The sequence below is a fragment of the Martes martes genome, assembly GCF_963455335.1.
Source record: "Martes martes genome assembly, chromosome: 18".
In the NCBI taxonomy this organism is placed as follows: Eukaryota; Metazoa; Chordata; class Mammalia; order Carnivora; family Mustelidae; genus Martes; species Martes martes.
This window is the reverse complement of record NC_137906.1, coordinates 31,688,095-31,714,498: the sequence shown is the minus strand read 5'-3', so window position 1 is coordinate 31,714,498 and position 26,404 is coordinate 31,688,095. Positions and strand designations below refer to the sequence as shown.

The 26,404-nt window shown below is 54.1% G+C and overlaps 1 protein-coding gene across 2 annotated transcripts in view; it reads left to right on the top strand.

Moving 5' to 3' along the window:
• The window catches only part of SNX29 (sorting nexin 29), a 476,114-nt gene that overhangs the window by 64,309 nt on the left and 385,401 nt on the right, over positions 1-26,404 (top strand). For both annotated transcript variants that reach the window (XM_080829802.1, XM_080829803.1), the window contains exons 8-11: positions 1,103-1,478; positions 9,078-9,196; positions 15,444-15,519; positions 16,501-16,583. In XM_080829802.1, the coding sequence (XP_080685928.1) occupies positions 1,103-1,478; positions 9,078-9,196; positions 15,444-15,519; positions 16,501-16,583 (654 nt within the window). The remainder of the gene's footprint in view (positions 1-1,102; positions 1,479-9,077; positions 9,197-15,443; positions 15,520-16,500; positions 16,584-26,404) is intronic.

Genomic DNA, 26,404 nt, shown 5'->3' with positions numbered 1-26,404 from the left:
AGAGGACTGTGAGGGCTTTGTGTGACAAAGATGTTGGAATTTGTATACCCAAGGAGTGTCCTTTTCACCGCTTTTGACCCTGTCTCAGAGTCTGATATGCAGGTGAAGCCTCACCGTGTCACAGCTTGGCTTCGATGGAAGGGAATGTCTGGAATCAGCTCAAAGTGTCTCATCGCCAAGTTGGACGATTGCGATGGGTGAACTGACTTCTATAAGTACTGGTCACCAAGGCAGCGTAGATTTCGGTTTCAGTTTAGTCTTTATTGTGTAACAGCTCCAAAATGTAGTAGCTTGAAACAGCCACGATATATTATTATTTTTTTCATCAGTCTCTGGGGTAGCAAGATGGCTTGCTGATTCCACCTGGACTCCCTCGTGGGGCTGTCCTGAGCTGGTGCTGAGCTGGAAGATCCAAGTTGGTCCCAGTTACGTGGCTGGATCGTAGTGCTCACTGTCGGCCGGACATCTGTTTGTCTGCACCTGACCTCTTGTGCTCCAACAGGCTAGACTGGCTTCCTTCCCCAGGAGTTTCAGGGCCACATTCCGGGGGTGCATCCGCTCCTCGTGCCCGGGCTTGTGAGCTCACCGTGAACTCTGCCGCGAGCTATTGGCGAAACCCGAGCACCGAGCCAGCCCATGGCCCAGGCTGGAGAAGGAGGTGCTACCCTCAGTGGGAGCAGTAGCGGCGTCCCTTTACAGACAAGGATGGACTGTGCCTGCTGAGCCAGTGGCCGCCACTCCAAACTGCTGTTGTTGGCTCCATCCATCAGCCAGGAGGGTATTTTCCCAAGTGAAAGTCAGTTCTGGAATAGGAACTCCCTCTGAATCAAAGTTCTTGCAAGGGATGATTGTTACGTATGCTCTATGGCACGTTGGTTTAAATCAGAAGCAGAGTCCCACATCCATTTTGCTCAGTGTCCTGTAAACAGGTTTTGTGTGTGTGTGTGTGTGTGTGTTTTTCCCCAAGAATTAAAAAAAAAAAAATCTGAAATTATCTCATTTATTTTTCAGGAGAGTAGTAGAGGATTTTCCACAATCTAGAGGCAAAATGGCTCAATCATGGCTTCGTCTGCTCTTCTTACACTATATCTTCTTTTGCCAGATGCCAAATGTAGAAAGGAGCGGAAGAAGAAAAAGAAGGTGACCAACATTATCTCTTTTGATGATGAGGAAGAGGAGCAGAACTCTGGCGATGTTTTTAGAAAGGTCCCTGGGGCAGGGGAGAGCTCAGAGGAGAACTCTGACCGCTCCTCCGTCAATATCATGTCGGCGTTTGAAAGCCCTTTTGGGCCGAATTCCAACGGAAGTCAGAGCAGCAGCTCGTGGAAAATTGACTCTCTGTCCTTGAACGGGGAGTGTGGGTACCAGAAGCTCGACGTGAAAAGCATTGATGACGAAGATGTGGATGACAATGAGGATGACATGTACGGCAACGTGTCAGGAAGGAAGTGCCTGGGCCACTCGGGCTCACCTGAGAAGTGAGTGTCACTTGAGCTTCTAACGAAGGCTGGCGTGTTAATGGCTTTCTCTTTCCGCAGCAGCGGGTGAAATTCGAGGTCACGGTTCGTGTGTGTGTCGGGCGTCACTCATTTTTCTGATCTTGACTGAGGAGGAAGGAGCCTGAGCTTACTACTGCCCCTCCGAGAATGAGTAGGAGGGAAGGGCGTCTGTTGGAGGGTACCAAGTGCAAAGTTGGTGCCAAGATGTGCGCCTTGAAATTCCTGCTTTCTGTGTTTCTTTGTTTTTGCTGCTTGGATATTCCTTGTATCTGCACTGCTCCTAGCACAGGAAACTCCGGCAAGAGGCAGGGTTATTCTATTTTTTTTTTTTTTTAAGATTATTTATTTATTTATTTGACAGAGATCACAAGTAGGCAGAGAGGCAGGCAGAGAGAGAGGAAGGGAAGCAGGCTCCCTGCTGAGCAGAGAGCCCGATGCAGGGCTCAATGCCAGGACCCCGGGACCATGACCTGAGCCGAAGGTGGAGGCTTTAACCCACTGAGCCACCCAGGCGCCCCAAGGCAGGGTTATTCTAGAGAGCAGCGGCCCCCTGGCGTGTGTGCCCCGGGTGTGCACAGCAGGAGCTCCCCTGCGCTTGCCGCTTTAACCCTGGCGGCGCAGTAGACGGGTGTTCATGGAAGGGCCTTGATGCGCGAGAAGGCCTAAGGCAGAAAAGCATAGTTTCGAGTGTGGGTCTTGGAATCAAGACAGCCTGGGTTCTTGCTTCCTGGCTCCATGGCTTAGGTTGGACAAGCTTACTTCCCAGAACCTCATCTGAGACCTGGGAGAAAAACAGCACCTGCTTTCCAGAGTCGTTGTTGAGTTGCTGGCACGCCGCGGGTGGGGCCTTCGGCAGCAAGAAAGAACACAGGTCGGCGCTGCCGTTCTTGCTGCTCTGTAAGAATCCCTGTGCCTGGTCTTACTCGGGATGCCAGGTGAGCGGCTGCCTCTTTGCCTGGGCCTTGCGGTGCCCGGTGCCATGTGTCACGGCCGGCATCAGGTAGGCATCGGGCCGGAGACCCTGCGGCAGGAGGCAGGGCCCGGTGTCTCTGGCCCTAAGCTTCTGATGTCCCACGTGTTCCCGTAGGAGTCGTCTTCTTTCTCACGAAGCGATGCCCGTTTCTGATTCCTGCTGTCATCCTCGCTCACACGGGTACCGTATTGGCAGCATGAGCTCATGGGTCTTCTGTGGGAGGCGCCGCGGCTACCTGTGGCGACCGCGGGAACCGGCCTGGGAGGTTAGTGGGCGCCCTGTCCTCATGGATGGAAGAACGGGATCCCTCAGAGAGCGCGGATCTGCCTGAGCAGGGGGTGAAGCAGGATTGAGGGTAGGTCGTGCTGTGCTCCGGGCTTCTGCTGTTAGATAGGTGCCGTGTTTCTACATAATGGGGACTGTTGGTTGGTGGACAGATCAACACGTCACGCTTTGCCGACGGCGCCCCCCACCCCCTGTTCAGTATGTAGCTCGTTGGCCTTTGCTGTTCTCATTTTTGTTTTTTTGTCATCAGCCATTCTGAAGTGAATGTTTTTACTCACAAGGCTTTTTTCTACTCCTGACGTGTTGGTCAGTGTTGCTTCCCTGAAGCGTTGGCTCTGGCTCACGGGGTGAGTGTTTTCTACTGGGACCCGCGTGTTGCAACCTGCCGTGTGAGTCAGGGCCTCCAGAGAAGCAGAACCAACCGGGGGGAACCCCCCCGCCACCTTATCCATGGTTCCATTTGCCATGGTTCCCTTTCCGTGGTTTCAGTTATCCATGGCCGACCTTGGTCCTGAGCAGGTGCTCCTTGTCCTCGTGGATCATCACAAGGTCGGGGGTAGCCTGGCCTATGTCATTCACTCCACTTTGTCCCATTGATGCCGGCAGGTGGGGTCCGAGGACCCAGAGGGCTCCCACAGGACCAGCCAAGGGGGCCCCCAGCTGCATGTAGGTTAGAAACCCAGCGTGAGCCAGCAGGAGGTGAAAGCAGAGTTTATTGAAGGCATAGAGAGTGTGCAGGTAGAGTCTGTGAGACCCAGAGAGGGCCTGGGGGTTTTTATTGAGGATGGTGGACTGGTGTCTGCCACCTCTCAGGCATCCAGGAGCCAGTGAGAACAAAGATGAGGACCCAGGTGTTATTTCCGGGAGCCAGGGGATCTTGGCGTCAGGATGTCTAGTGCCCGTGGCGTGGATTACACAGATTATGACTTCCTCTGGTCATCCTCACCTGGTCCTTCCTTAGATGTTATCTGTTCTAAAGAAATCATTAACTCCTTGTCCCCTACAAGGAAGACGTGTGCTGTTTGCGTTAGGAGGCATGCGTAAAGTGGAGACCCAGGTCCAAGCAAGAAAAAGAGCAAAAAGCAGATTTTTTTAAAAAGAAGATTTATTTATTTGAAAGAAAGAGAGAGAGAGCGCACAGAAAGGCAGAGAGAGAAGCAGATTCCCGGCTGAGCAGAGAGCCCAGGACCCAGGATCATGACCTGAGCTGAAGGCAGACTCTTAGCTGACTGAGCCACCCAGGCGCCCCCAAAAGCAGATTTTTATGGAGTCCTTCAGTTTCCCTGTCTCATCATCTCATAGGCAGTTTGTCCTCTCATGTCATCACAAGAAGGGTGACTACAATATAGTATGATATTTTGAGAGAGAGAGGGGCCACATTCACATAACCTTTTATTGCAGATTATTGTTGTAATCTGTTTTATTTTATTTATTTTTTAAAAGTTTATTTTATTTTATTTATTTTGTTTGGGAGAGAGAGAACATGAATGGGAGGGGCAGAGAGAGTTTTTTTTTTTTTTTCTTAAGATCTTATTTATTTATTTGACAGAGAGAGACTACGAGCAGGCAGAGCAGCAGGCAGAGAGAGAGGGAGGAGTAGGCTCCCCATGGAGCAGGGAGCCCAATGTGGGGCTCGATCCTATGGCCCTGGGATCATGACCTGAGCTGAAAGCAGCTGCTCAACTGACTGAGCCACCCAGGCACCCTGGGGCAGAGACAGTCTTAAGCAGACTCCACGCTGAGTGGGGAACCCGAGGCGGGGCTTGATCCCACAACCCTGAGAACATGACTCGAGTTGAAATCAAGAGTCGGGCGTTTAACCAACTGTACCACCCAAGTTCCCATTCTATTTTATTATTATTGCTATTAATCTTTAAGGCGCCTAATTTAGAAATTAAAGGTTATCAGAGGTGTGTGTGGATAGGAAAACACAGCATATGTACAGGGTTCAGTCCTTGGTGCAGTTTTAGGATTTCAGGAATCCCCTGGGGGTCTTGGAGAGTATCCCCTATAGATAAAGGACAGAACTACTGTCTGTCCATCCGTACCTATCTATCTAGATTTGTTTTAAGGAATTGGCTCACGTGATTGTGGAAGCTTGATGGGTCTGGAATCTGTAGGGCAGACCAGCACCTGGAGACCCAGGGAGGAGTTGCAGCTCGAGTCCAAAGGCCGGCTGCTGTCAGAATTTCTTCTTTGGGGGACCTCAGTCTTTTCCTGTTACGACCTTCAACTGATTGGGTGAGGCCCAGCTGCACTGGGGAGAATGATCTGATCTACTCAGTGTAGTGACTGGAGTGTTCATCTCATGTAAACGTACCTTCACAGAAATGACTAGAAGAATGTTTGATCAGACATCTTGCTACTCTGGCCTAGTCGAGGTGACCCAGGCAGCCTCCACATTCTGTGTGTCTGTGGGTGAGCACGTCTCTGAGTCGATTTGCTCTGTGTGTTGTGGCCTCAGACACAGTCATTTCTCTTCCTACCAGACTGTGCCACTGAGGGAGGCCTGAGGGGGAGGCCAGCTTGTGAGCCAGGGTAGCTACCGTGGGCATTGTGATGTGTGACACACAAAACAGTGCAGGGTCACCTCTACAGGGGCCCGGGCCCTTCGGGGCCACTGGGCCTCCTGCGGATTATGGGCAGCCTCTCCCTGGCGTAAGGGGGGTTCTCGATCAAACATTCTGCCGAGCATCTTGGGGAGGAGCAGAGGAATGATGACATGGCCTACTGAGTAATCCTTTCATTTTGATTCTAAGCTAACGTTCACATGAAAGGTCTAGGAGCCTGGAGGGGCCAGAGCCTGAGCAGCTGAACAGCACCGCCAGGTTCGTGAGGGACAGGCGGCCTGGCCAGGAGACGCCCACTGTGGATGCGACGGCTCTGGCCATGGCAGCGCTCCGATGGTCTCTGAAGGGCTCTGTTGGCCCAGAGCTGGGTTTACGTCTCTCTTCGCTGGCAATTAAAGCCCCTCCGATGATTGAGGAAAATCTAGTCCCTCCCACCTTAATATTTACGTGTTTGCTTTGCATTTTGTTTTTGTTTTTCTTAAAAGAAGGTAATATCTTTATTATAGAAAGAGGTTTTCCTGTCACTTCTTATGTGACCTCTGACACCTGTAGGAAAGTGGGTTGAAAACGTAATTCAGGGGCGCCTGGGTGGCTCAGTGGGTTAAAGCCTCTGCCTTCGGCTCATGTCGTGATCCCAGAGTCCTGGAATCGAGCCCCGCATCGGGCTCCCTGCTTAGCGGGAAGCCTGCTTCCTCCTCTCTCTCTGCCTGCCTCTCTGCCTACTTGTGATCTCTGTCTGTCAAATAAACAAATAAAATCTTAAAAAAAAAAGAAGAAAACATAATTCAAACAGAATCACAAACATAGGGACAAACGTTACACCTCACTAGCAACTGAGCAAGTGCACGGTGCTTCCGGACACTGTATTTTGCCACAATTTAGAACTGGATGAAAGGAGAGCCCCCGGTTAGCACCTTGGGGGAGTGCTTGCTTTCGGCCTGTCCCAGTTGTGTAGTATGTTCCGGCACACAGGAGGTGCCAGGGGCGCCCTCACCCATCCTTGCCGCTGGCCTGCAGTGTTGACAGCCCTCTGGGAAGACAGTGTGACAAAGACTCAGGAGCCTTAGAAATGTTTATCCCCCTTGGTTTAGTAGTTCCCCTGCTGGGACTGTGCCCTAAGCACAGAGTCTTGGGAAAAAGGTGACTGCATCTGGATACCAAAGTCTGCCTTTCGAGAAGCAGAACTCGGGAGCCAACCTCCCTTAACAGCCAACTGATGTGTACCTCACTCTGGAACATCTTAACGTTTCAGGTCGCAGACTTCTGTCTTTTTAAATTAAATTTTTAGTTTAATTTTAATTTTTTAATTTTTAAGTGTTTTATTTATTTGTCAGAAGATAGAGAGAGAGCACAAGCAGAGGGGAGCGGCAGAGGGAGAAGCAGTCTCCCCCCTGGGCAGGAAGCATGAGGCAGGACTCGATCCCGGGACCCTGGGATCAGGCAGATGCTGAGGCCTCAGGCCTGAGCCAAAGGCAGACGCTTCACCAACTGAGCCCCCCAGGCGTCCCAAGTTTTTAATTTTAATCCCAGTATAGGTACCATAGTGGTCTATTAGTTTTGGGTGTAGTGATTCATCAGTTACCCGTGACCCTGCGGGGTCTTGAACCTTTTAGAGTATCTCAGTAGTGTGAAGACCAGTTTAGGAATGAATATTGAATGACAAAAGCCAATGATAAATCCTGCATTGAGTTTCATTAGTTTCATTGAGTTTCATTCTTTCCTAAAGAATGGGTGGCTCAGTCCGTAAAGCATCTGCCGTCACCTCAGGTCATGACCCAGAGTTCTGGGATCGAGTCCCACATGGGCTTCTTGCTCAGCAGGGAGCCTGCCTCTCCTTCTGCCTGCTGTTCTCTCTGCTTGTGCTCGCTGGCTCTGACAAATAAATAAATAAAATCTTAAAAAAAAAAAAGAGGGAAGTGCTAAGGACAGAATGTCTAAGTCAGTTTTGTTTTGGGTAGTGTGGTTTTGGTGTAGTCCCCGCCCCTCTCCTCTTTTTGGAATTTTCTAGGTTTTAAAATAAGCATCTCTTTTTCCTAATGAAAAGCAACACCTGTTATCACTAAGCCGACCGTGGCACCCTGCTTGGAATCGGTCTTTGCCTTAGGAATCACTTCACTGTAAATCATTTTGGGGGTGGCCTTGGGCACTTTTGCTTGGGTTCTCAAACCTCAGCTGACGGGGCCTGGCTTCACCTGCGCCCTGCCTATGTTTCTGGAAAGTGGCAAAATTTCCCCTCAAAATAAACGGTGGAAAATCCCACTGCCTGGAGCCGGTGTAGTGGCCCCGGAAAGGACGGGTGGTTTTGCTGCCTTCTCCCAAGGGGCTCACTGGGGGAGTGACCTGTAGGATTCACGGATTCTGCAAGGTCTGTTAGGGTTATTTCCCCTTTCTTGCTCAGAGCCTCACGTCTGACCGGAAGCTAGAGAGGGCTCCAAGGAAGATCTCGAAGTGGCCTCTGGAAGGCCCTGACATAGTAGTCTCCAGGCCAGATCCGCCCCCAAGCTAAGAATGGTGGCTACTCTTCAAAGGCTGTCAGCAACAACTATGGAGAAGAGTACTTGTGGCCACGAAGCCTACACTCTTTCCTATCTGGTCCTTTACGAAAACAATTGTGTTGATCCCTGCTCTAAACCAAAAGAAAACACTACACGCACCATGCCACATGGTGGGCAGCAGCCACGAAGCCCACTGTAATCGGATTTGGAAGGCATGGTCTCAGACCCCGAAGCCTCGGTCCCATCCAGGATGCTGAACGTGGACAAGTCCCATCACCTCCTGCACCTTGCGTCTCCCGTTTCCCTCCCCTCCCTTCCCCCCTTCCCTCCTCCACCTCCTCCTCCCTCCCGTCCTTCCTCTGCTAACTAGGTAGGACTGTGATCTGCTTTGGACTTTTCACAGCTGAGCTGCCGAGTGATTCTATACACTTTAATGTCCCCCGCAACTACAGCCTGGTATTTATTAATGGTTCCTAGTCGTCTAGCGGCAAACGCTACAGTGTGTGAATCCTTCCCAAACACACTGAGCTGAACCAGCTAGCGTGACAAAGATGTCTAGGTTGCCTTTGTCCTTCGTGGATAAGGTGATGATGTAACAGGTCATATGAGCCAGGGTAATGGTTAACCCGACCCCCTTTCTCGGAAGGGACCCAGACACGATACAGTCTGATTCTGCTGTTTTACTGATGAGGCTTTGAGAACCAGCAAGGTGATGGGACACTAACCCCAGGTCACGTGGCTGACATCATTTCCGAGCTGGGGTCGCTGTGTTTTCTCCTGCTTCAGAACTTGGCACCTGCTGTCCCCTTGTCCATCCTCCTCTCCCCTCTGCTCACCCTGTGCCCTCACCTCTAACCTTCTGTGGCCTTCCTGACCAGCTCCGCAACTCTGAACTGCTCTCTTACGTCTTGCAGGATTGTGTGATTCACGTCTGGGTTCCCCACCAGACTGTAAGCTCCCCAAGGGCAGGATAAACACCATTTATTTGCTGGCTGTTTGGGCAGCACAGAATATATGTGAGCACAGAGCCTGGTCCGTAGTAGGTACTCAGCGAACACTGGCTAGAGGAATGAAGGCTCGCTGTCGGATCTGGACCGCAGGCTCCCACTCCCAGCCTGGGCCTCCTGTCTTCAGCCCTGTCACGGTCTGGTTGGTTCCCAAGAGGGAACTTAAGGGAGGCCTGGCAGATGCTTGTGGTGGTCTGAGCCCTCAGAGGCTCTTCCGTCTGTCACGCAGCTGTATTCTCTCATCTTAGGCCGCTGGATGGGGACACCCACCTCTCCCAGATGCACAGCTGGGCTCCTCTGCAGGTGCTCCACGGCGACGCCGATGTCCTCTTCCCGGTCAGTGGAGTGGGCTCCTACAGCCCGGCAGGTGGGTGCTTCCTGATTCCTCCCTCCCTCCATTCATGTGCTTTGGGTGGAGTGTCTGGGTTCCCTCTGCAGACAGGAGGGAGCAAAGAGGCACGGGGCTCAGGGCAGGAGACCGGAAGGGACTGAGGGTTTGGCTTCTCTTCTTGCTGACCCGGAGTGTTTGAGTTGCTCCCTCCCGAGGGAGGATTGGGCCAAACCAGCTGACAAGTCACGAAGGAGCCCCTGAGCCTATTTTTTTTCCTTACCAATAGGTTTTGGGGAACTGGGCACGTACAAGCTGACCACAAGTGGTAACCATTAATTTTGCCTCTTAGGGAGAAAGTTAACAGAACTCATAGCTCGGAAGGCCCCCGTACCTTTTGCAGCAAAGTGCTGGAGGGTCAGAGAGCAGCCTGCTTAGAACCTGCCGGTGGGGTGGTAAGCGTTTCCAGCACCTTCTGTTCAGTTGAACGCGATCTCGTGTGGTTTGTTGTTTTTTTTTCTTGAGCCAGGGCAGGTCGCAGGGAGCGGTGGAGGCGGGGAAGAACATGCGTGTGGATGAGCCCGGTGTGCCCAGAGGGCTAGTGTGCAGTGCAGTCAGTGCGGTGAGCGGCATGGTGCAGTGCTGGTGGCTGTCCCTGGCCCACGGCTCCCCACCCCCTACCCCTACACAGGCACCGCCTCCCCCTCCCAGAGCCAGGTTTAAGAAACCGTCACGGTTTCTGGACGGCTCAGGAAGCTGTTGACAGTCTGATCACCAGACTCTCTGTTGATGGACTGTTGTTTTTGTCCCAGGCGGGGGACGGAAACTCGCTCAAAGAGCTGGGGTGCAGAGCAGGTGGGCCGCTGACCGGCAGCCCTCTCGAGTGGGGCTCAGATAGCCCCACCCCAGGAGCCGCAGGAGCTGAGCAGGGTGGGTTACCTCTCCCAAGTGGCAGTGTCCTCGACGGACGCGGGGGCTCCTGAGCATGCAGGGCGACGTGACTGCATCTGCTGGGCACGTCTTCTCTCTGGAAGGTGCGGCTGCTGGTGGTGATGGCAGCTGGCACGTAGCAAGCCCGTGGAGTGAGCCCCATGGGCTCACTCGAAGGTGGCCCATTCGGACCAATGCATCCTCTCTCAACCACAGCCTGGGAGGAAGGGCTGGTCACCGTTGTCCTACCTTCCTCCCAGACTTGTGCAGAAGGCTCCCCAGGCTGGCATGGGGCCAGGTGCCAGGCACGGGCTAAGGCCCCGTGAAGCCTGCTGTCGGCCCTGCGGCAGTGGTGGGGCCCCTGCTGTGGGGCGTCTGTGGACCGGGAGCTGGTGGTCGGAATGGAGGGTGCTCCCGTGTCTCCCCTGTTGTGCGCCCCACACTTCCTTAGGGGTCTGCCCCATCTCCTCTTTCCTTTGAGAGGCTTTGCTCTCTCTCGCCACTCTTGACCCCTCCACATTTGGCCTCGGCTGCATGGCCCCCCCATACTGGCTGGAAATTCTTCCTGGGTCTCTACTGATGTCCCCTAGAGGGGCTGGGCTGATGGCTCGAACTGGTGTTTGTAGGCCAGGCCAGCGCCAGCTGCTGCGTTCCCCAGGGGACCACATGTGGCCCAGACAGCCAGTGGGCGGGCTTGGTTACCTTGCCAGGGCCCATCAGGGGCACTGCTCTCTCGGACAGGGTGCTGAGAAGGGGCGGGGCTTGCAGAGAGCAGACGGTCCTGACCCCGCTCCGGGACCACATGACTTCCACCTGCTGACCCAGGGCCCCACTTTCCACGTCTCCTTCCCCATCAAGGAGGCCACCGGTCGCTGGGCTGTCAAGGTGCCTGCACTTGGTGTTCGGTTTTGTTTCCAGTGGCCCCTTCCTTTCTCAGCTGGGCTCCTCTCGACTGTCAGACCTGGGGGTGAGGGCCATTCTGTTGTGTTTAGTCTTACGGAGCTCAGCGCTCTTCCTCTCTCCGTGGGCTCTCCTTCCCTGTCTTCAGGGAGAGGAGCTGCTGGCTGGCCTCCAGCGTCCTCGCGGGAAGGCGTCCTCCTGGCAGCTTTCCTGCGGTCCCACCTCTGCCTGTCACCCTTCCAGACCCAGAGGCTTCATCTTGTCACTGTCGTGGGACCCCGAGCTCCAGCGTATCTTGATTATCCTCATCAGAGATGTTGTGTGTGAGCTGGTCTGCCAACTTTTTAATTTACTGTAATAACAAAGCTGCCAGGAGTCCTGGAAGCTGGTGACAGCCTCAGGGGCAGAGTCGCTGCGGGTAAGAGTTGCATAGGAAGACAAATGATGTTTGCGCTGGAGAAGATACTAGAATCAGAGCTGGGGGAGTCTGCTACCTGATTGGAAGGGCAGGTTGCTTCAAGTCCCTCCTGGCCTGATCCCCTTTTCCTTGGGGGGCCTTTCCCTGGGCAGCTGTGGGTGCACTGTCAGCATGTCTCTCTCAGACTGTTTCTCTTCTGCTCATCTCTGACTGCTGTCCCTTCCGATCGATACCCTCCCACTCGATCAAGGTTAACAACTTACTCTCTCTCACTCTAGCCAGGGGAGCCATTTGTGTCTCTAACGACAGCTTTGCACACAGAGGGCTCTACCCTTAGGAGACCTTCCCAGCATCTTTGAAAGTGCTGGTGGCCCTAGCGTCGCGGCCCAGGGGGGCATTTAGTGCGAGAGGGAGGGAGACCCCATGGTGGAGAAGGAGGAGTGATTTGGTAGCTAAATCTGGGAGGGAGACGTGGCACAGAAGGGGGCTCTCAACACAGAAATATCCTCCTTCTGGTTCTTGGATGAGGAGGCTTTGTGGACAGGGGGGCCAGGCTTTGGAGCTGCGTTTCTGGGGTCCGAGGCTTGGAGAGGGAACACACCCGTCAGGGTCACACGAGACCCCGGTGGAGGGTTCGCTCCAGTCACTCCTCTGGGCATGTCTGTGACTTGCACACCGCAAAGCACGTACACCGTCGTCTCTCTGAAGCCGCAGGGGAGAGCAGCGCCGAGGTTTCTTTCCACACGAGCGCTCACCGGAGGCGGGAGGACACCCGCTTCTACTCACCGCACGCGTGAGAACATCACCGCCCCTCTCCTCCCCGAGGGTCCCGGGCGTGGTGCTGGGTTTCAGCAGATGCAGAGTCCGCTTCCGGGGGCGCGTTTGTTCATTTGGAACCTTGGGTCCCCTCCTCAGGTGTAACCCTCCTCAGCTCTGTGTCCCGCCGCGGGGCCAGCGGGCTTGCTTCGTGACGTTGAGGCGGCTCTGTGGCCGCGCTGCTCCGCTTTGAGGTGGTTGATCTGGGTGCGTGGCTCCCGGAGGGTGCCGTCACCGCCTGCGGTGTCAGGGGACTGTGGTGCCCCCCCGGCCTGCGCACTGTGTGGTCTCCACCCCTCTCAGGGGGGTCCTGTGCCTCTCAGGGCTCAGGGTTTTCTGTACGCTGTCGACGGGTGGCCCTGCTCTGCACCAGCACCGTGCTGGGCTCTGGGGGGATCCAGAGGTGACCCCCCGGAGTTTTGCAGGCAAGGAGGGGGGCAAGGCACATCAACAGCTCTCCCTGCTTCTACTCCTATCCCCACCCCGGCTGCTCTTACAGCAACTGGAGGGATTTCTTACAGCACACATCAAATTGCGTCATTCCCTTGCTCTGAAGCCTTCCAGCGCAGTGAGGATAAAATCCAGAGTCCTCATGGCAGCCCCCCCAGTCCCCGGCTCAGTGCACAGCCTCATCTCCCGTTTCTCTTTAGCTCCAGGCCCCTAGCCACGCCTGCCCGCTTCCACTTCTAGTCCCTCGCCTCCTGCCCGCTGTGCACATCCTGCAGGAGGCAGCCCACGTGGTGGTGGCTCATTAAGGGCTCCTCTGTCCCCTCCTCTGGCAGGCCAGGCCTCACGTTCACACTGCCAGAGACCTCCTGTGTCCCCCATGCCCTGACCTCAGCTTGTAACCGTGTGTGTGGGTGTGTGATCACCTGGTAAGTCCTGTCCCCCTGCTAGTCTTTGAGGTGTGTACGGGCAGGGCCATGTCCGCCTGGTTCCAGTGTGACCCTCACCCAGGCCAGAGCTAGGCGCACAGTGGGGCGCTCAAGGATCCTTTGCTGAGTGGGTGAGCGGTGGGTGTGCCGAGGCCGTGGGGATGGGGCATGCCGAAGGGAGTGGACACCTGGCAGTTGGAAAAATGCGGTCCAGGTGGAGACGCAGTGTAGACAAAGGAATAAGGCAGGGAGTGCAAGGACCTGTAGAGGGAAAGGCACGTAGCTCCGATCTCTTGGGAGAGCTGTGAAGCGGGTAAGCACTCAGCTCTGCCGCTGTGCACGGTGTGGTTCAGACCCTCGCATGTTAGCTTGCGATCTTGGGCAGATCGCTGAAGTCCTCCAGGGCCATCTCCACATCTGTAAAATTAAGGTAGTAGCGCGCCCCTCAGAGGGCGCCTCGATGGTGAGTGACACAGCCTGTGTGAGCGCCCGCTCTGTGGCCCCAGTGTGTCAGGCCCACTGCCGCGTCCCGGCTCACGGGGGTGTGTTCTGGTGGGACATCACTGGGGCCGAGTAGGCCTGGGATGTGGAATGCTGGTGGGTAATGGCGGCCTTTCCTCCAGCTGTGGAGTGCTGCTGTGCATGTTGGAGTCCCCGTTTTTGCTTCAGGGAGAGGAATCCGACAGCTGTGAGTTGGATTAACGGGTGGGACAGGACTGTGGGGGAGGCCCCTAGAAGGTATGGAGCCTTAGCACTAGGGTGCTGGTGGACAGACTGTGGACAAGGGATGGCAGATACGGGGCACCTCGAGCTCAGTGATGGCGGAAGGTGACGGCCCCGTGGAGAGGATGTCAGAAGGGAGCGCTCTGGACGCTCGTGACCAGGCAGTGGGCCCTGCAGGCGTCCCAGTAGAGCTTCCAGGCAGGCAGCGAGCCCCATGGGACGAGGATTCAGGATTGAGGTCCCAGCCACAGGCGCGTGTTTGGGAGGTTGTCCTCTTCAACCTGCTGGCAGCAGGGGCCAGGACCTTGTTGGGTTTGCCAAGGGGGACAGAGGCCTCTGAGCTGCGATCCAGAGGTGTCTTCACAAGGGAATCAGAGAAAAGGCTGTGAGGCGGTGGGTATGCGTGTGTGTGTGTGTGTGTGTGTGATTATGGCGGGAGCCTGTGGTAGGCGGGCGGTGTTCCAGAGCGAGTTGCGCTAGCAGTCACCAAGTGTTCCCGCTGAAGCACGCGTGTGTCACAACGTGAGTTTAATCACGCGGTTGGTATTATTAAGATGTCGTATGGTAGCCGCTGGTGTTAGCCCTTCCCTAGTCGAGGAAGCTGAGTCACAGAGAGGCTAGGTTTAACGCTGGAGGCAGAGCCTCGCCCAGTAAACACACCGCAATGCTCAGAGTGGGGCAGGGGAGGCCGAAGGGGACACACTTGCTGTTTCCCTCTCAAACTTCTTAAAAAAAAAAAAAAAAAAAAAGAGCAAGTGGAATGGCTTAACAGGGACAGCAGTGTCAAAGAGACATTTTCTCTTTAGGGTTCCCTGAGTACAGTCCCTTAAGAACTGGGGAATCTCAAGCAGGAGGAGGAAACTCAGGTGAAAACAGGAATGGCAGGGAGGCGGCCTCGGAGCTGTGGGCCGTGAGGTGTGCCCCCTTCCACCTCTGTGCCCCATCCCCCATCGTGGCCTGGCTCTGCAGTTGGCTTTGAGAAGCGGGGAGTGTCTCCAAAGGGCACGTGTTACCATGACTGACACCAGCCTTCATGTCACCGTCCAGCCTAAGGGCCGTGGCTTTGTACTTTTTTCTGGAAAGAGACCTCAACAGCCGCTAATACGTTTATGAAAATCTTTAGTGCCTCTGGAGGTTATCCGTGGGCTCCCTTCTTCTGAATGCCTTTCCCACACACCCCTCTGCAGGGAGGCATCTTTCTAGAAAGCAGCAGGGCACTTGGTTTTGATGCAGACATGGTCAGCGATTGGACTGTGCTGCCCCCTTGTGTCTGTCGTGAGCCACTACAGTGAGAGCGGTTTTGTCCATCAGAAAGCTGATTATTATTCCCTGATTCTGAGGCTGGCTCTGAATATCGACTTCACGCACAATTCCAGGTGGCTCAAGGTCAAAAAGGTTAAGTGGGAGGATGGGGCCTCGTATCAGTGACTGGTGCCACATCTGAGATGATGGCCAAAACCACGAAACAAGTAGCAGACTAAAATCCATTGTGCAGGTGAGGAAACATTTGAAGTCGACTGATTTAGCAGATGAGGCAGTGTCTGCACTGTGTCCTTGCCTCACAGAGAGAACGAGATGAAAACAGACAGCTGACTTTCTCTCTGCGACTGCTTTCTCTGCACAGACGCCCCCCTCGGAAGCCTGGAGAACGGGACAGGACCGGAGGACCACGTTCTCCCGGAGCCCGGCCCCCGGTACAGGTCAGTATCCTGGAGCCAGACTGCCTTTGGGATTGAGTCGTCTTGTTCACAGCTGTGCGTTTTATTCTCTTTTAAAGATGGGAGTGCACCTGCCTGGTTGCAAGGTCAAGGCCTGATTTCACGTGTATGTCCAGGTTTAGCTTAGATCATAGAATGTGCAGTTGCCAAGGGTGTCAGAACGCGAGAGACGGTGTTTAGCAAACTTCATTTGCATTCCGCCTTTACTTTTACGGTTTTGGGGGCCATACCTGGGTGCCTCCTCTCCCATTACGCTTGATGTTAGCATTTGATCACAATAAGGCACGATTTGATTATGTAATATTTGAGCCACTTAGCTCTCCTGTATTTGAGAAGTGCTGAGTCTGGCATATGGTAGTAAGCCCCGTATGGGTTTTCTGCTCTTCAAACAAAAGTGTCTCAAAGGGAAACTGAGCTGCTCAAAGTCCCCGGATGTTGGGCAGTGGAGCTCAGACAGACACTGAAATCTCCCCGATGCCCCGGGAGCCCCGTTACTCTTCCGTTGTTTTTCTCTCTTCATGCTTTTAATTTGGTGCAAACTTGGATGAATAGGGATAGATCCCATCTGCATTTTCAGCCTTAGCTCCGGGGTGGGAGTCCCTAATGACCCCGAAGCGTGCTTGGTGTTATGGACAGGACTCTGCTCCCCGACAGTGACAACGCCCATAGGTTCCTGCATAGTTTGTACACAGTCAGGGAGGACTGGTGTTACCAGGTCCCTCCAGGACGCGGAGTCTTTTTTGCTGTTTATTTTAGACAAATACTGAGTATTGATCTCGGGGACACACACAGACTTCGGCGAGAAGGCAAATTTGCAAGTAGGGAATCCACACATGATGAGGGCTGCCTCCCGGGCTTTTAGCAGGTGCACCTGAGTACCCTTACACCTGCTCGGTTTTTGAATGGTGAGGTTGTATATTTTGAGCGGCCGAGTGTAACTTCCTTCTGTCTGCCTTCTCCCAGTGTGGAAGCCAGTCCTCCCGGCCAGGGAAGCCCTCTGAGCAACCTGTTACCTTCCGCCTCCGTGCCAGAATCGATGACAATTAGTAAGTACTTTCTGAGTGTCCTCCGCCAACACCGGGTGAGCCCTGGGCCTGCACATCAGTGGAGTGCCTTTGCCCTTGCTCCTGTGTGACTGCGGACTTCATGCAATGCGGGGTAGAGCCAGGTGTGTGTGTGTACCTGGTCGTGGAGTCGAAGTGTGGTGTGCGGAGCTAAGCTCCCTGAGCTACAGCTAATACCCGGTGCCTGGGTGTGTGTGCTCTCTAGAGGACAGGATGCAGAGATGGAGCGGCACTGAGCCAGAGGGAGACTTGTGTTGTTTAAGGTTTGGGGGTTTGCGTCCTGGAAGGTCGCCAGCTACAGAGGAACTGTGCTAGTTGGATTTCCTTTGTAGCTCTGGAGGAATCCTTTTTGTGAGGAAGGAAGAGTATGTCTCTCAAAGGACGAAGGTTGCTAACATTAGATTCAAACAGTTTCTCACCTCATTACCGAGAAAAAGTATTAGAGATAGAATGAGATTAGGTTCATGTGGCTTTATATGATAAAGAGTAAACCAAATGTAGCTTAAGGAGATAGAAGTTCATCTCTCTCTCCAGAGGTAGATAGGCTGGAGCCCCTATGTGGCTCCATGTTCGTTAGAGACTGGGATGCCGTCCATCTAGCCTCATGGTCCAAAATGGCTGTTGTAGCTCCAGCCATCCCATTCTTATCCCAGGTAGCAAGAAAGAGGAAGGAGCAAAGGAGAGACTTACTCCATTTCCACAGGTAGAATTCAGGGTCTGAACTTTCTTAGGGAAAGAAATTACAACTTTTCTCTCTAGCGTTTGCCTTCAATTATGAAAGTAGAAGCAAACCATAGAAACCATAACAGTTTAGAAAAATGGGTGATTTTGCTTTGTGGAAGTCACAGGCGCCTGCGAGAACCATGACATGAACAAAATCTCAGAATGTTATTTCTCCTGGACAACAGTTTTCAATGCGATAGTGAAGAATTCTTTGTATTCCTATGTCACTTTTATTTTTTTACATTTTGATAGTTCTTTTTCAATATAATCCATTTCCTTTGTAGTCTTGGGTGTTTTATGTGTTTTGAACTATTTTTTGAGAAGAGACCCATGGGCCTCTCTGAACTGCAGAGTGAGCCCGAACGGGTGGTACAGAACAGGTGGCCCCGTCCCAGGAGGTGCACACAGTAGCCCACTGGCATGGCCCGGATCAGTCCTATGGCCTACCCTGGCTGCTAGGGAGGCAGTGTTCTGTCCTGCCCCCCCCCCCCCCCCCCGGCAGGGTTTTCACTGCTAGGGGAGGAAGAGCAGAGTTTGGGTGCTAGTCAGCATTCTCTGAGTCGGGGATGAAGAAGGAAGTGACCAGACTCTGTAGGGTGTGCGCAGTGGGAATGACCAGTCTGTGTCTAAGGAAAGCATGTGGTTTATCGCAGCTGGAGTTCAGCTCTGTGGTTATCTGTAGATCGATGCACGTGGGGCACCCGGTCTAGGAGAAGTTGCTGGCTTCCAAAGTTCTGTTACTTAATATTTCTTTAAAGATTTTATTTATTTATTTGTCAGAGAGAGAGAGAGAGAGAGCGCACAAGCAGGGGGAGCGGCAGGCAGAGAAGCAGGCTCCTCGCTGAGCAAGAAGCCTTATGTGGGACTCAATCCCAGGACTCTGGGACCATGACCTGAGCCGAAGCCAGCAGCTTCACCGACTGAGCCAGCCAGGGGCCCCAGTTCTGTTACTTATTTACCGCTGTACTAGTTCTTACCCTGCAATGTGTGTGTGTGTTTTTTTTTAAGTGGGTGCACTTAAGAAAACTTGAATGCCTTTACTGGAAAAGGGAACTTTGCACGAGTACAGTGAGTGGAGAGCCACTGTTCGTTGACAGAAATGGCAGGTAGCTGAAAATTAAGACATTGGAGAGGACCCAACGTGGAGTCGGTCTGGATGTCATTGCCTGGCCCAGCTTCTGTCTGAGACCCCCTCCCATTGTTATAAGGAGAGGCGAGTGAGTTAGCCGCAGCACGAGGGGCTTGGGGATATCCTAGTGCTAAACTCAGACCTTTTTCCGGGAAGAAACCAGAAGGTTTGAGAACACCCAGAAGCCTTCTTGTTGGGGTCCCTGCTCCTTGCTGTCTCGTCTTTCTGCGTCTGCAGTGCTCTCTCTCTCTGAGTGGGTTACACCTTGTGTAGAGGGCCCAGACTTTTTTCTGGCTCTCAGGTGTTTCTGCTCCAAAGAGCACCGGGTTTTGCCTTACTTAGGTTTGTCTCGTAAAGAACAGTGCCCCCGAGCTTGCGGGCTCGCACACCAGGCCTCGCCCTTGTCAGGGTGCGGAATCTTCGGGCGCCCCAGCGGTTACGCAGCGGCACGCTTCCAGGCGGGTTCTTGCTCCCTGGGGAGGCGCCCCCTCCCGCAGCTGACCACCACGTCTGCTTTGTCAGAGGCTCTGGGGCCTCCTGGGCAGCGTTGGGCCGGAGGAAGCAGTGGGCCCCTGCTTGGGCATCAGCACTGTGGTCATCCGTTGCGTGCTGCTGGCGGAGATTTTGGCCATTCGTCTTGTCTGCATTCATACCATCTTCCAGAATTGTAGATCTAGTTTTATTATTTGGTATCTTTGGCAAGTAGGGACCTCCCAGAGTTTGTCACATGAATCTCCAGATGTGTCACCACACCCACATCTTGACCCTTGATTCTCTGTGTCAGTGGACTTTGTGGAGCGTGATGGTGCGCTGCCTGGGGCAGGGGCTGGTGGCACCGTGTCACCTGTGTGTGTTCTGGATGAGAGATCTGAATTCTTAGAAATTTGGGGTGGAAAGTGGCTTTGATGTGTGTCCCCCTCATCCTGCCTCTGCCCCTGTGACGTCCCAGAAAAATAAGAAGGGCGAGCCTGTCTGGGGGTCCAGGGTGCCAGCTGGGGTGGCCGTGACGGTACCACAGGCAGGGAGGCCTGAGCAACAGTCTCTTGCGCAGTTTCAGAGGCTGGAGGTCCAGGTGACCGCAGTGCTGGTTCCTACCCAAATGCCTACCCAAATGCGGCCTCACCCTCAGGACCTCATTTAACCTTGATTCCCTCCGTAAAGGTCCTACCTCCAAATACAGTCCCATTAAAGGTTAGAGCTTCCCATGGGAATTTTGGCTGGCGGGGGCTGGGGAGCTCATTCAGTCCTGGGGAGTCCCAAGATTGTGTCCCAAGAGCTGTCCGACTCCAGATGAAGAATCCCATCCCAGCACGGGAAGCGCACGGGCTTTGAGTCGGGAGGTGCGTGACTCTCAGAAACCCCGCAGAGCCTGGAGGAGCCCCAATTTTTCTCTGCGACGCAGAGAACCCTCCCTCATGCCCTGCCGGGTGCCTTCCCCGGCTGCACCCAGTCCTGGGTACGGGGGCTGCCCGGCACTGTGGTGGCACCAGAGTGGCGCTGTGTCATCCTCGGTGCTCGGGGATGACTGACAGGTCCTCTGCCGGCAGCCTTCCCCTCCTGGGGGCCTCCGAAGTGGCACAGGGTGTGGTCCTGGGCTTTTTGGGTGTATGTTCTTATTGTCATGAAGTGCCCAAGAGAGGTTGGCGTGGCCAGGCCCACATTCCCGCTCTTTCTCCGATGCCCTTTGGTAGTTAAGACCACACAGAGCCTGTTGGGAGGAAGTAATGATTTAGCAAAGTAGTGAAGACAGTTGGCACTCAGGAGAACACCCGTGCTTCTGCCTCCGGGCATTTGCCATTCGGGCAGGTGAGTGTGTGTCTGCGTTCGGGGTGCGCGGGGCCGTCCGGGGGGGACTGCAGCCTGCCTGTTGCTGTCTCGGCCCAGAGGGGCAGGCTGAAGACCGTCTCTCCAGTTCCCCAGGCTCCCCCGGGGTCTCGAACTCTCACGGCCTTTTTCTGTATCAGACGCCGGGATGCCACAAACACCCGTTTGCCGAGAAGAGTATCTGCGTCTGAGCTGAGTGTAAGTTGCGTAAATGGCACCTCTTACCAACCTGCTCATTTGCATTCTGCTTTCTTAGCATCGTTTTCTAGCACTTTCCTCTCTTCATCTCCCTGGTCCTCCTGCCGAATGGCTGTGTAATAGTCCAGTTTACTGGGGATTTTGGGGGGGGGCTGCACCAGTCCGGTTCGATTGTTTTCTCACTTGTCTTCTCTGATTGTAAGGAAAAATGAGAATCAGCGCCAGGCTTGGAGGAAATTATTTATTTTTTTTGCTCCGTGTTCCTTTCTGGTAAATTCTTGGGGTGTGGGGCGAGCAGGCCAACGGTGAGTCCCATATTCATGGATTTGTTCTCAGTTGTCTCGTGTTCGGAGGGACCGTGTTGCCAGTAGGATGACAGCTGCCAGTTTCCTTATCCTCCACCCTCCGTAGTCGCTAACATTTTTTTTTTTTTAGTTTTTTAAAAAAGATTTTATTTATTTATTTGAGAGCACACATAAGCAGTGGGAGTGGCAGGCAGAGGGAGAATCAGGCTTCCTACTGCCTGACTCAGGGCTTGATCCCTAGACCCCGAGATCATGACCTGGGCAGAAGGCAGGTGTTAGCCGAATGACCCACCCAGGTGCCCAGTTGCTAGCATTTTCATGCATCTGCTACTTTAAGAGCCGGGAAAATGGCACTCAGAGGCTGGGTGGCGGTGCGCTCCCTGGAGGGGCCGCCCCCTCCAGGCCTTTAACATTTGTAACCTCCCCCCACACCCCAATTGCATGGGTTGCTTATATCCTTTGTTTTGGGATCTCTGGCCCTCCCAGCCTCCCAACCCTGTTCTGCCTGGTGTGGAGACCACATGGAAATTGGGCACAGAGTGCTACTTGCTGCTCCTGGCGCTGGTCATGTGGCTCGGGGACAGCGCCCCCCACCCCGTGCTTACCTTGGCCAGTGTGTTGGGCAGAAAGAAGCCAACAGCCTGCCCCGGGGAGTTGCCAGGCCAGAGGCGAGGACGGACACCGGTGACGTGGACAGACACGTGAACTTTGCTTATACATCGCAAGGGCTAGGAAGGTGGGGCACGGAGGGGGCTGTCTCGGTGTGTGTCATTAAGAGAGGTTGGTGCGGCAGAGCTGAGGGTGAGGGGTGAGGGGGTTTGGCGGTAGATGGTGATGGTGGAAGCGTGGCTGGGCAGAGGGGAGGGGGAGAGGCGAGCCGAGGCTGCTGGAGAGGGCCCTCCGTCTGTTCCGATCCCAAGAGCAGTGGGGAGCGGGGTGAGGGTCTTAAGCGGAGTGCTGGGGCCATGGCCACTGGCTCTTATGGCAGGTCCTGTGGCTTGTCTGCTACCTGGAGTCCTTCCTGGAGGCCCCGGTGGCCCTTGCTTGCTCCAGGGCGCTTGAAGGCCTCCCTGTGCCACACAGGCCGGGGACTCCTGAGTTGACATGGGTGTCCCCACTCCTTCAAGCGGCCAGCAGCTCCCAGGCAGTGCCCTAGGCCCTGAGCCCTCGCATCCGTCACTCAGGGACATGCTGAGTGCTGCAGGAGAGCAGGGGGAGGGCGGTTTCGTTGGGGGGGGGTGACCCGGCACAGCCACCCTGGGGTCTGACCCTGACTCCAGGGCTTCCTGGCTGGGTTTCCCTTTCTCTCTCTCTCTCTCTTTTTTCTGCCTCCAGACTCTCTGGGACCCTATTCCTCATATATAAAATGTCATATGTAAAAAGATGCTTACTTCTGGAGACCTTTTGGGGGGATCAGTTCGGAGCCCATTCAGTAGCCCCAAGGGTTCAAGCTGTAAACCCCAGTTAGAGCCGAGTCCCGTAGGATTGTGGACCTGGTCCCTGAGGTTTCCATCCTGGTCCTTGGCCCGTCCATCTTCAGGTAGCCGGTCAACTCACGAGTTCAGACCTGTCTCTGGGGCAATTCCAGTATCCTTCAAGGAGTGCCTGGAGGAGACGAATAGTGTGCTTATCTCCATCGTGTCGCCTGTTGTGACCCAGACTGTGTTCATGTTATCGCTCAGTTGTCACAGCATCCCTGCAAAGTGGGTGTGTCTTCTAGTTGGAGGAAACAGGCCGAGGGAGGCTGCGGAAGGTCTGAGTGCCAAGATGTGGCGGAGCTGGGGTTTCCTTCCTCTCCTCCTCCTCGCTGTTTCTGGAAGACCCCTGGTTCTGGAAGGATCGGCCCTCAGAGGGAAGTATTCAGGTCTGCAGAGATGGCCATCTTTTTTTTTTTTTTTTCCCCAAAGATTTCATTTATTTATTTGGCAGAGAGAGACACAGAGAGCGAGGGAACTCAGAGAGTGAGAGAGGGAGAAACAGGGTCCCCACAGAGCACGGAGCCCGATGTGGGGCTGGATCCCAGGACCCGAGGTTCATAACCTGAGCTGAAGGCAGACGTTTAACGACTGAGCCACCCAGGCGCCCTGAGATGTCCCTTCTTAAAGACGCTTCCCTCCCCGACCACACGTCTGAGAGAGCTCGCCGGCACCGCCCACTCTGTTCTTCCACGTCTGCTGATTGCGGGTTTTTGAAACGTTCCTGACCTGAACATACGGTCTGTTTTCTGTGTCCCCACGGGATGTGAGTTCCTCGAAGATTGGAGCTTAGCCTGATTGTTCACTGCCTGCACCCCGGTGCCTAAAATCCTGCCTGCCATGGCCTTGTGGCTCAAGAAATTTTAGTTGAGGGGGTGAAGGAACAAACCAGTGTTGATTTGAGTTCTAAGAAGCCTGAGAACTTTTATTTACTTATTTTTAAAAGCTTTTTTTTTTTGCTTGTGAGAGAGAGAAAAAGCGTGTGCAAGCACAAGCAGGGGGAGTGGGAGAGGGAGAAGCAGGCTTCCCGCTGAGCAGAGAGCCTGATGCGGGGCTTGATCCCAAGACCCTGGGATCATGACCTAAGCCAAAGGCAGACGCTTAATGACTTAGCCACCCTGGCACCCCCCAAGCCTGGAAACTGTTAAAACATTTTTTTGAACTTAAAAAAAAAACAAACCAAAAAACACATTTTTAAAAATTTTCTAAAATTTTAAAAAGTGTTCTTCAGGAGGGCCCACAAGCCAGTCCCCTGATCACCACTGCACCTCTGGCTTGGTCTATGGTACAAGCCCAGGACTGTGAGTTACACGTGGGGGCAGGGAGCGAGTGATCGTCTACCCGCCCCACGCCAGGGAGCAGGCAGCTGGTGCTAGCAGAAGGAGCACTAGCTTGGGAATTGAAAACTTGGTGCTGACACCAGCTCTGATAGCAGTGGGTCCCTCGGTTGCTCTGTGCCTCAGTTTCCCCAACTTTAAAGTGGAGGAGGCCGCCCTCCAGGATTCCTGGCACTTCTGACCATCTGTTCTGGGAAGGGGGTCATCATCCCTGCATTCTCCTTTGCGACCACGAAAAAGCCAAGTCGTCGAAGTCGGGATGTTTCTCGTGTCTCACCTGGTCGGGCTCGTTGCCGTGTCACTGCAGGCCTCTCCTTCTCTCCGAGCTGGCGGCCTCCTTTGCAAACGTGTTGACTGTTGAGCTGACTTTGAATGACCTTTGGCTCGGGAAGCTAGTAAGCATAAACCTACTGATGCTGACATTTGGCCCATAGTTTTCCTACTCCAGGCCAGGTGTCGGCCAATGCAGGAGGCATGGCCGTTTGAAGAGAGGCAGGGTGGGGTTTGTATGCGTGCCCGGACGCCTGCGGACTGCTTGGAAGAGACGCTGTCTTACAGAGTTGGGAAGGGCGAATTAACCTCTGTGAAAGGCAAATGCCACTTTTGGGTTTCGATTCTGGGTGGCCAGCAGCCCTTATCTGCACAGTTGCTGCCAAGTTTCTCTCACCAGTGCTGCTAGATGAGACCTATGAATTCTTTACACATCCTTTATTTTCATAGTATTCTGGCGTGGGTGGTCGCACCTGAGTTGAGTTGTGAAGGCCGCCTTTTGGGGTGGAAAGAACACTGAGCTCAGGCAGACCATCGTGTCGCTGTACAAGAGCTCTGTGACCTTGGGCAAGTGCTTTACCTGCTCTGACCTCAGTTTCCCAGTCCCTGAAAGGAAATGAAGTGTTACCTGCTTACAGGATTCTTCATGAGGTCTGTGCAGCATCTGGCTTGGAGCCCACAGTATCTTGGTGTCGCATGTTTCCCTGGAAGCCGGCGGAGAGCTTCAGAGCCCGTGGAAGCCCTGTGATCGTGTGCAAAGTCGTTTTCGTGTGTTCGTGCTCACACGTGGATCTTCCCTGGGGAGAATTCCTTTGCTTTCATCATTTTTCCTCAGAGGTTTCCGGACCTTGGGAAACAGGACCATGTGGATGCTCGGTTTGCGGTAACGGCACATTGTAAGTCTCGTGGTGGTTATCCTTGCTGTGGGTCTTCTACGATGATGTTCCTACCGGGTCGATTGCTGTCTTCTTACCCGCCTCCCTCCACAGCTGAGCAGTGGGAGCTCGGGCACGTTATGTGGCCTGCCTGCGCCTCTGTATTCTCATCTGTAAAATGGGGTGAATGATAGTACACATCTAATAGGATTGTGAGGATGCAGTGAGCTAAGCCACAACAAGTCCTGAAGATGTTCCATGTGAATCATACCTTGGTAAGAAAAACCGGGAAAACATGTTGCGGAGAGCACCCAGCATGTCGTACATGTTATTGTTGTTAACCTCGCTCGGAGGTCCCACTGCTGGCTAACCGTTGAGGGCAGTACCTGGGCCTTGTTGAGCTGCCAGCGGATAGACCCGATTTCCTGTGTCACTGACACCCTCCCTGCGGCACAGGCTGAGCCAGTTCCCTCTGCCTGGCTCTTACTCCTTAACTTTTCCTCGTAGTTGAGAGGAGGTCAGTGTGTACCCTTTTTCTGTGAGGCTCTAAGAGTGGAAACGAGGGTCAGATGGGACGGTGGTTCTCAGTGAGGGGCACTTTCAGCCCCTGGAGGACATTGGGCAGCATCTGGAGACATTTTTGGGTGTCCCATGGGGGTAGGGATGCTGCTGGCTTCACCTGGGTAGTGGCCGAGGTGCTGCTAACGTCCCACCGTGCACAGGACGGCCCCACAGCAGGAGATGGCCCAGCCCTACATGTCAGTAGTGCCGGGGCTGAGACACTTCATGACAGAACAGGAGGAGGCAGCGGGGCTGTTTTCCAGGAACCATGTTTTGGTTTAGACCTTTTTCTTTTTTTTTGACCACTTGCCTCCTGCTCAGCTCAGGGAATGGAACTTAAGAGGAGGAGGAAGCCCAAGTGAAACCGAACGAAATGACAGACCCCAGAGAGCGTTTGCTCTTGGGTGTGCCTTTGGGAGCCGCTTTGTTCCGTCATCGCAGCTGGATAATTTAGGGGGGCTGGTGCATCAGAAGAGCACCTGCACAATGCGCCAGAGTACAGGACAGCCGGGTCATCGTCCCCATAGCTGCAGAGACCGTCACAGGCAGCACGTGCGTCTCCTTGGGGCCCAGTTTCCTGAGAATTCCTTCAGTTGGTACTTATTGGTATTCACGTCAGCCGCACGTTCCTTCACTCCTGCTGTACGAAAATGAGTTTCTACTCCTGAACGGAGTTCTTTGTTTGACCGTATGATCATTTGGGAGCTGGAAGGTGCAAGTGGCTCAGCCTTCCTTCGGGCGCAGTGCAGGAAGGGCAGCCCCGCGGCCACCAGGGGGCGCTCGGGCTCTTTCTCTGTCTTGCCCGTCTGCGCTCTCCTGCCGCTGTGGGTTGTTGCTGTCTGGGTTTTTGATGTCCAGCGCTTGGGCCCTATTTTAACGGCGAGGTGGGGGTGGTGCTGGCGGCGGGAGCAAGGGCCCTCTCTAGTTGGAAGCACTGAGCATGCACGGACCGGTGTATCTGCCGTGAGTGTAGCGACGGTTGCCAGTGGCTTTCTGGGGAGGTGTAGGTGTCTGGCCCTGTTTTGCAAAAGGAAAATAGGCTAATTAGAAAATATTTCTCCTTTGTCATTGCTTCTCATGAAATAGAATGAATTACCCATGGAGCT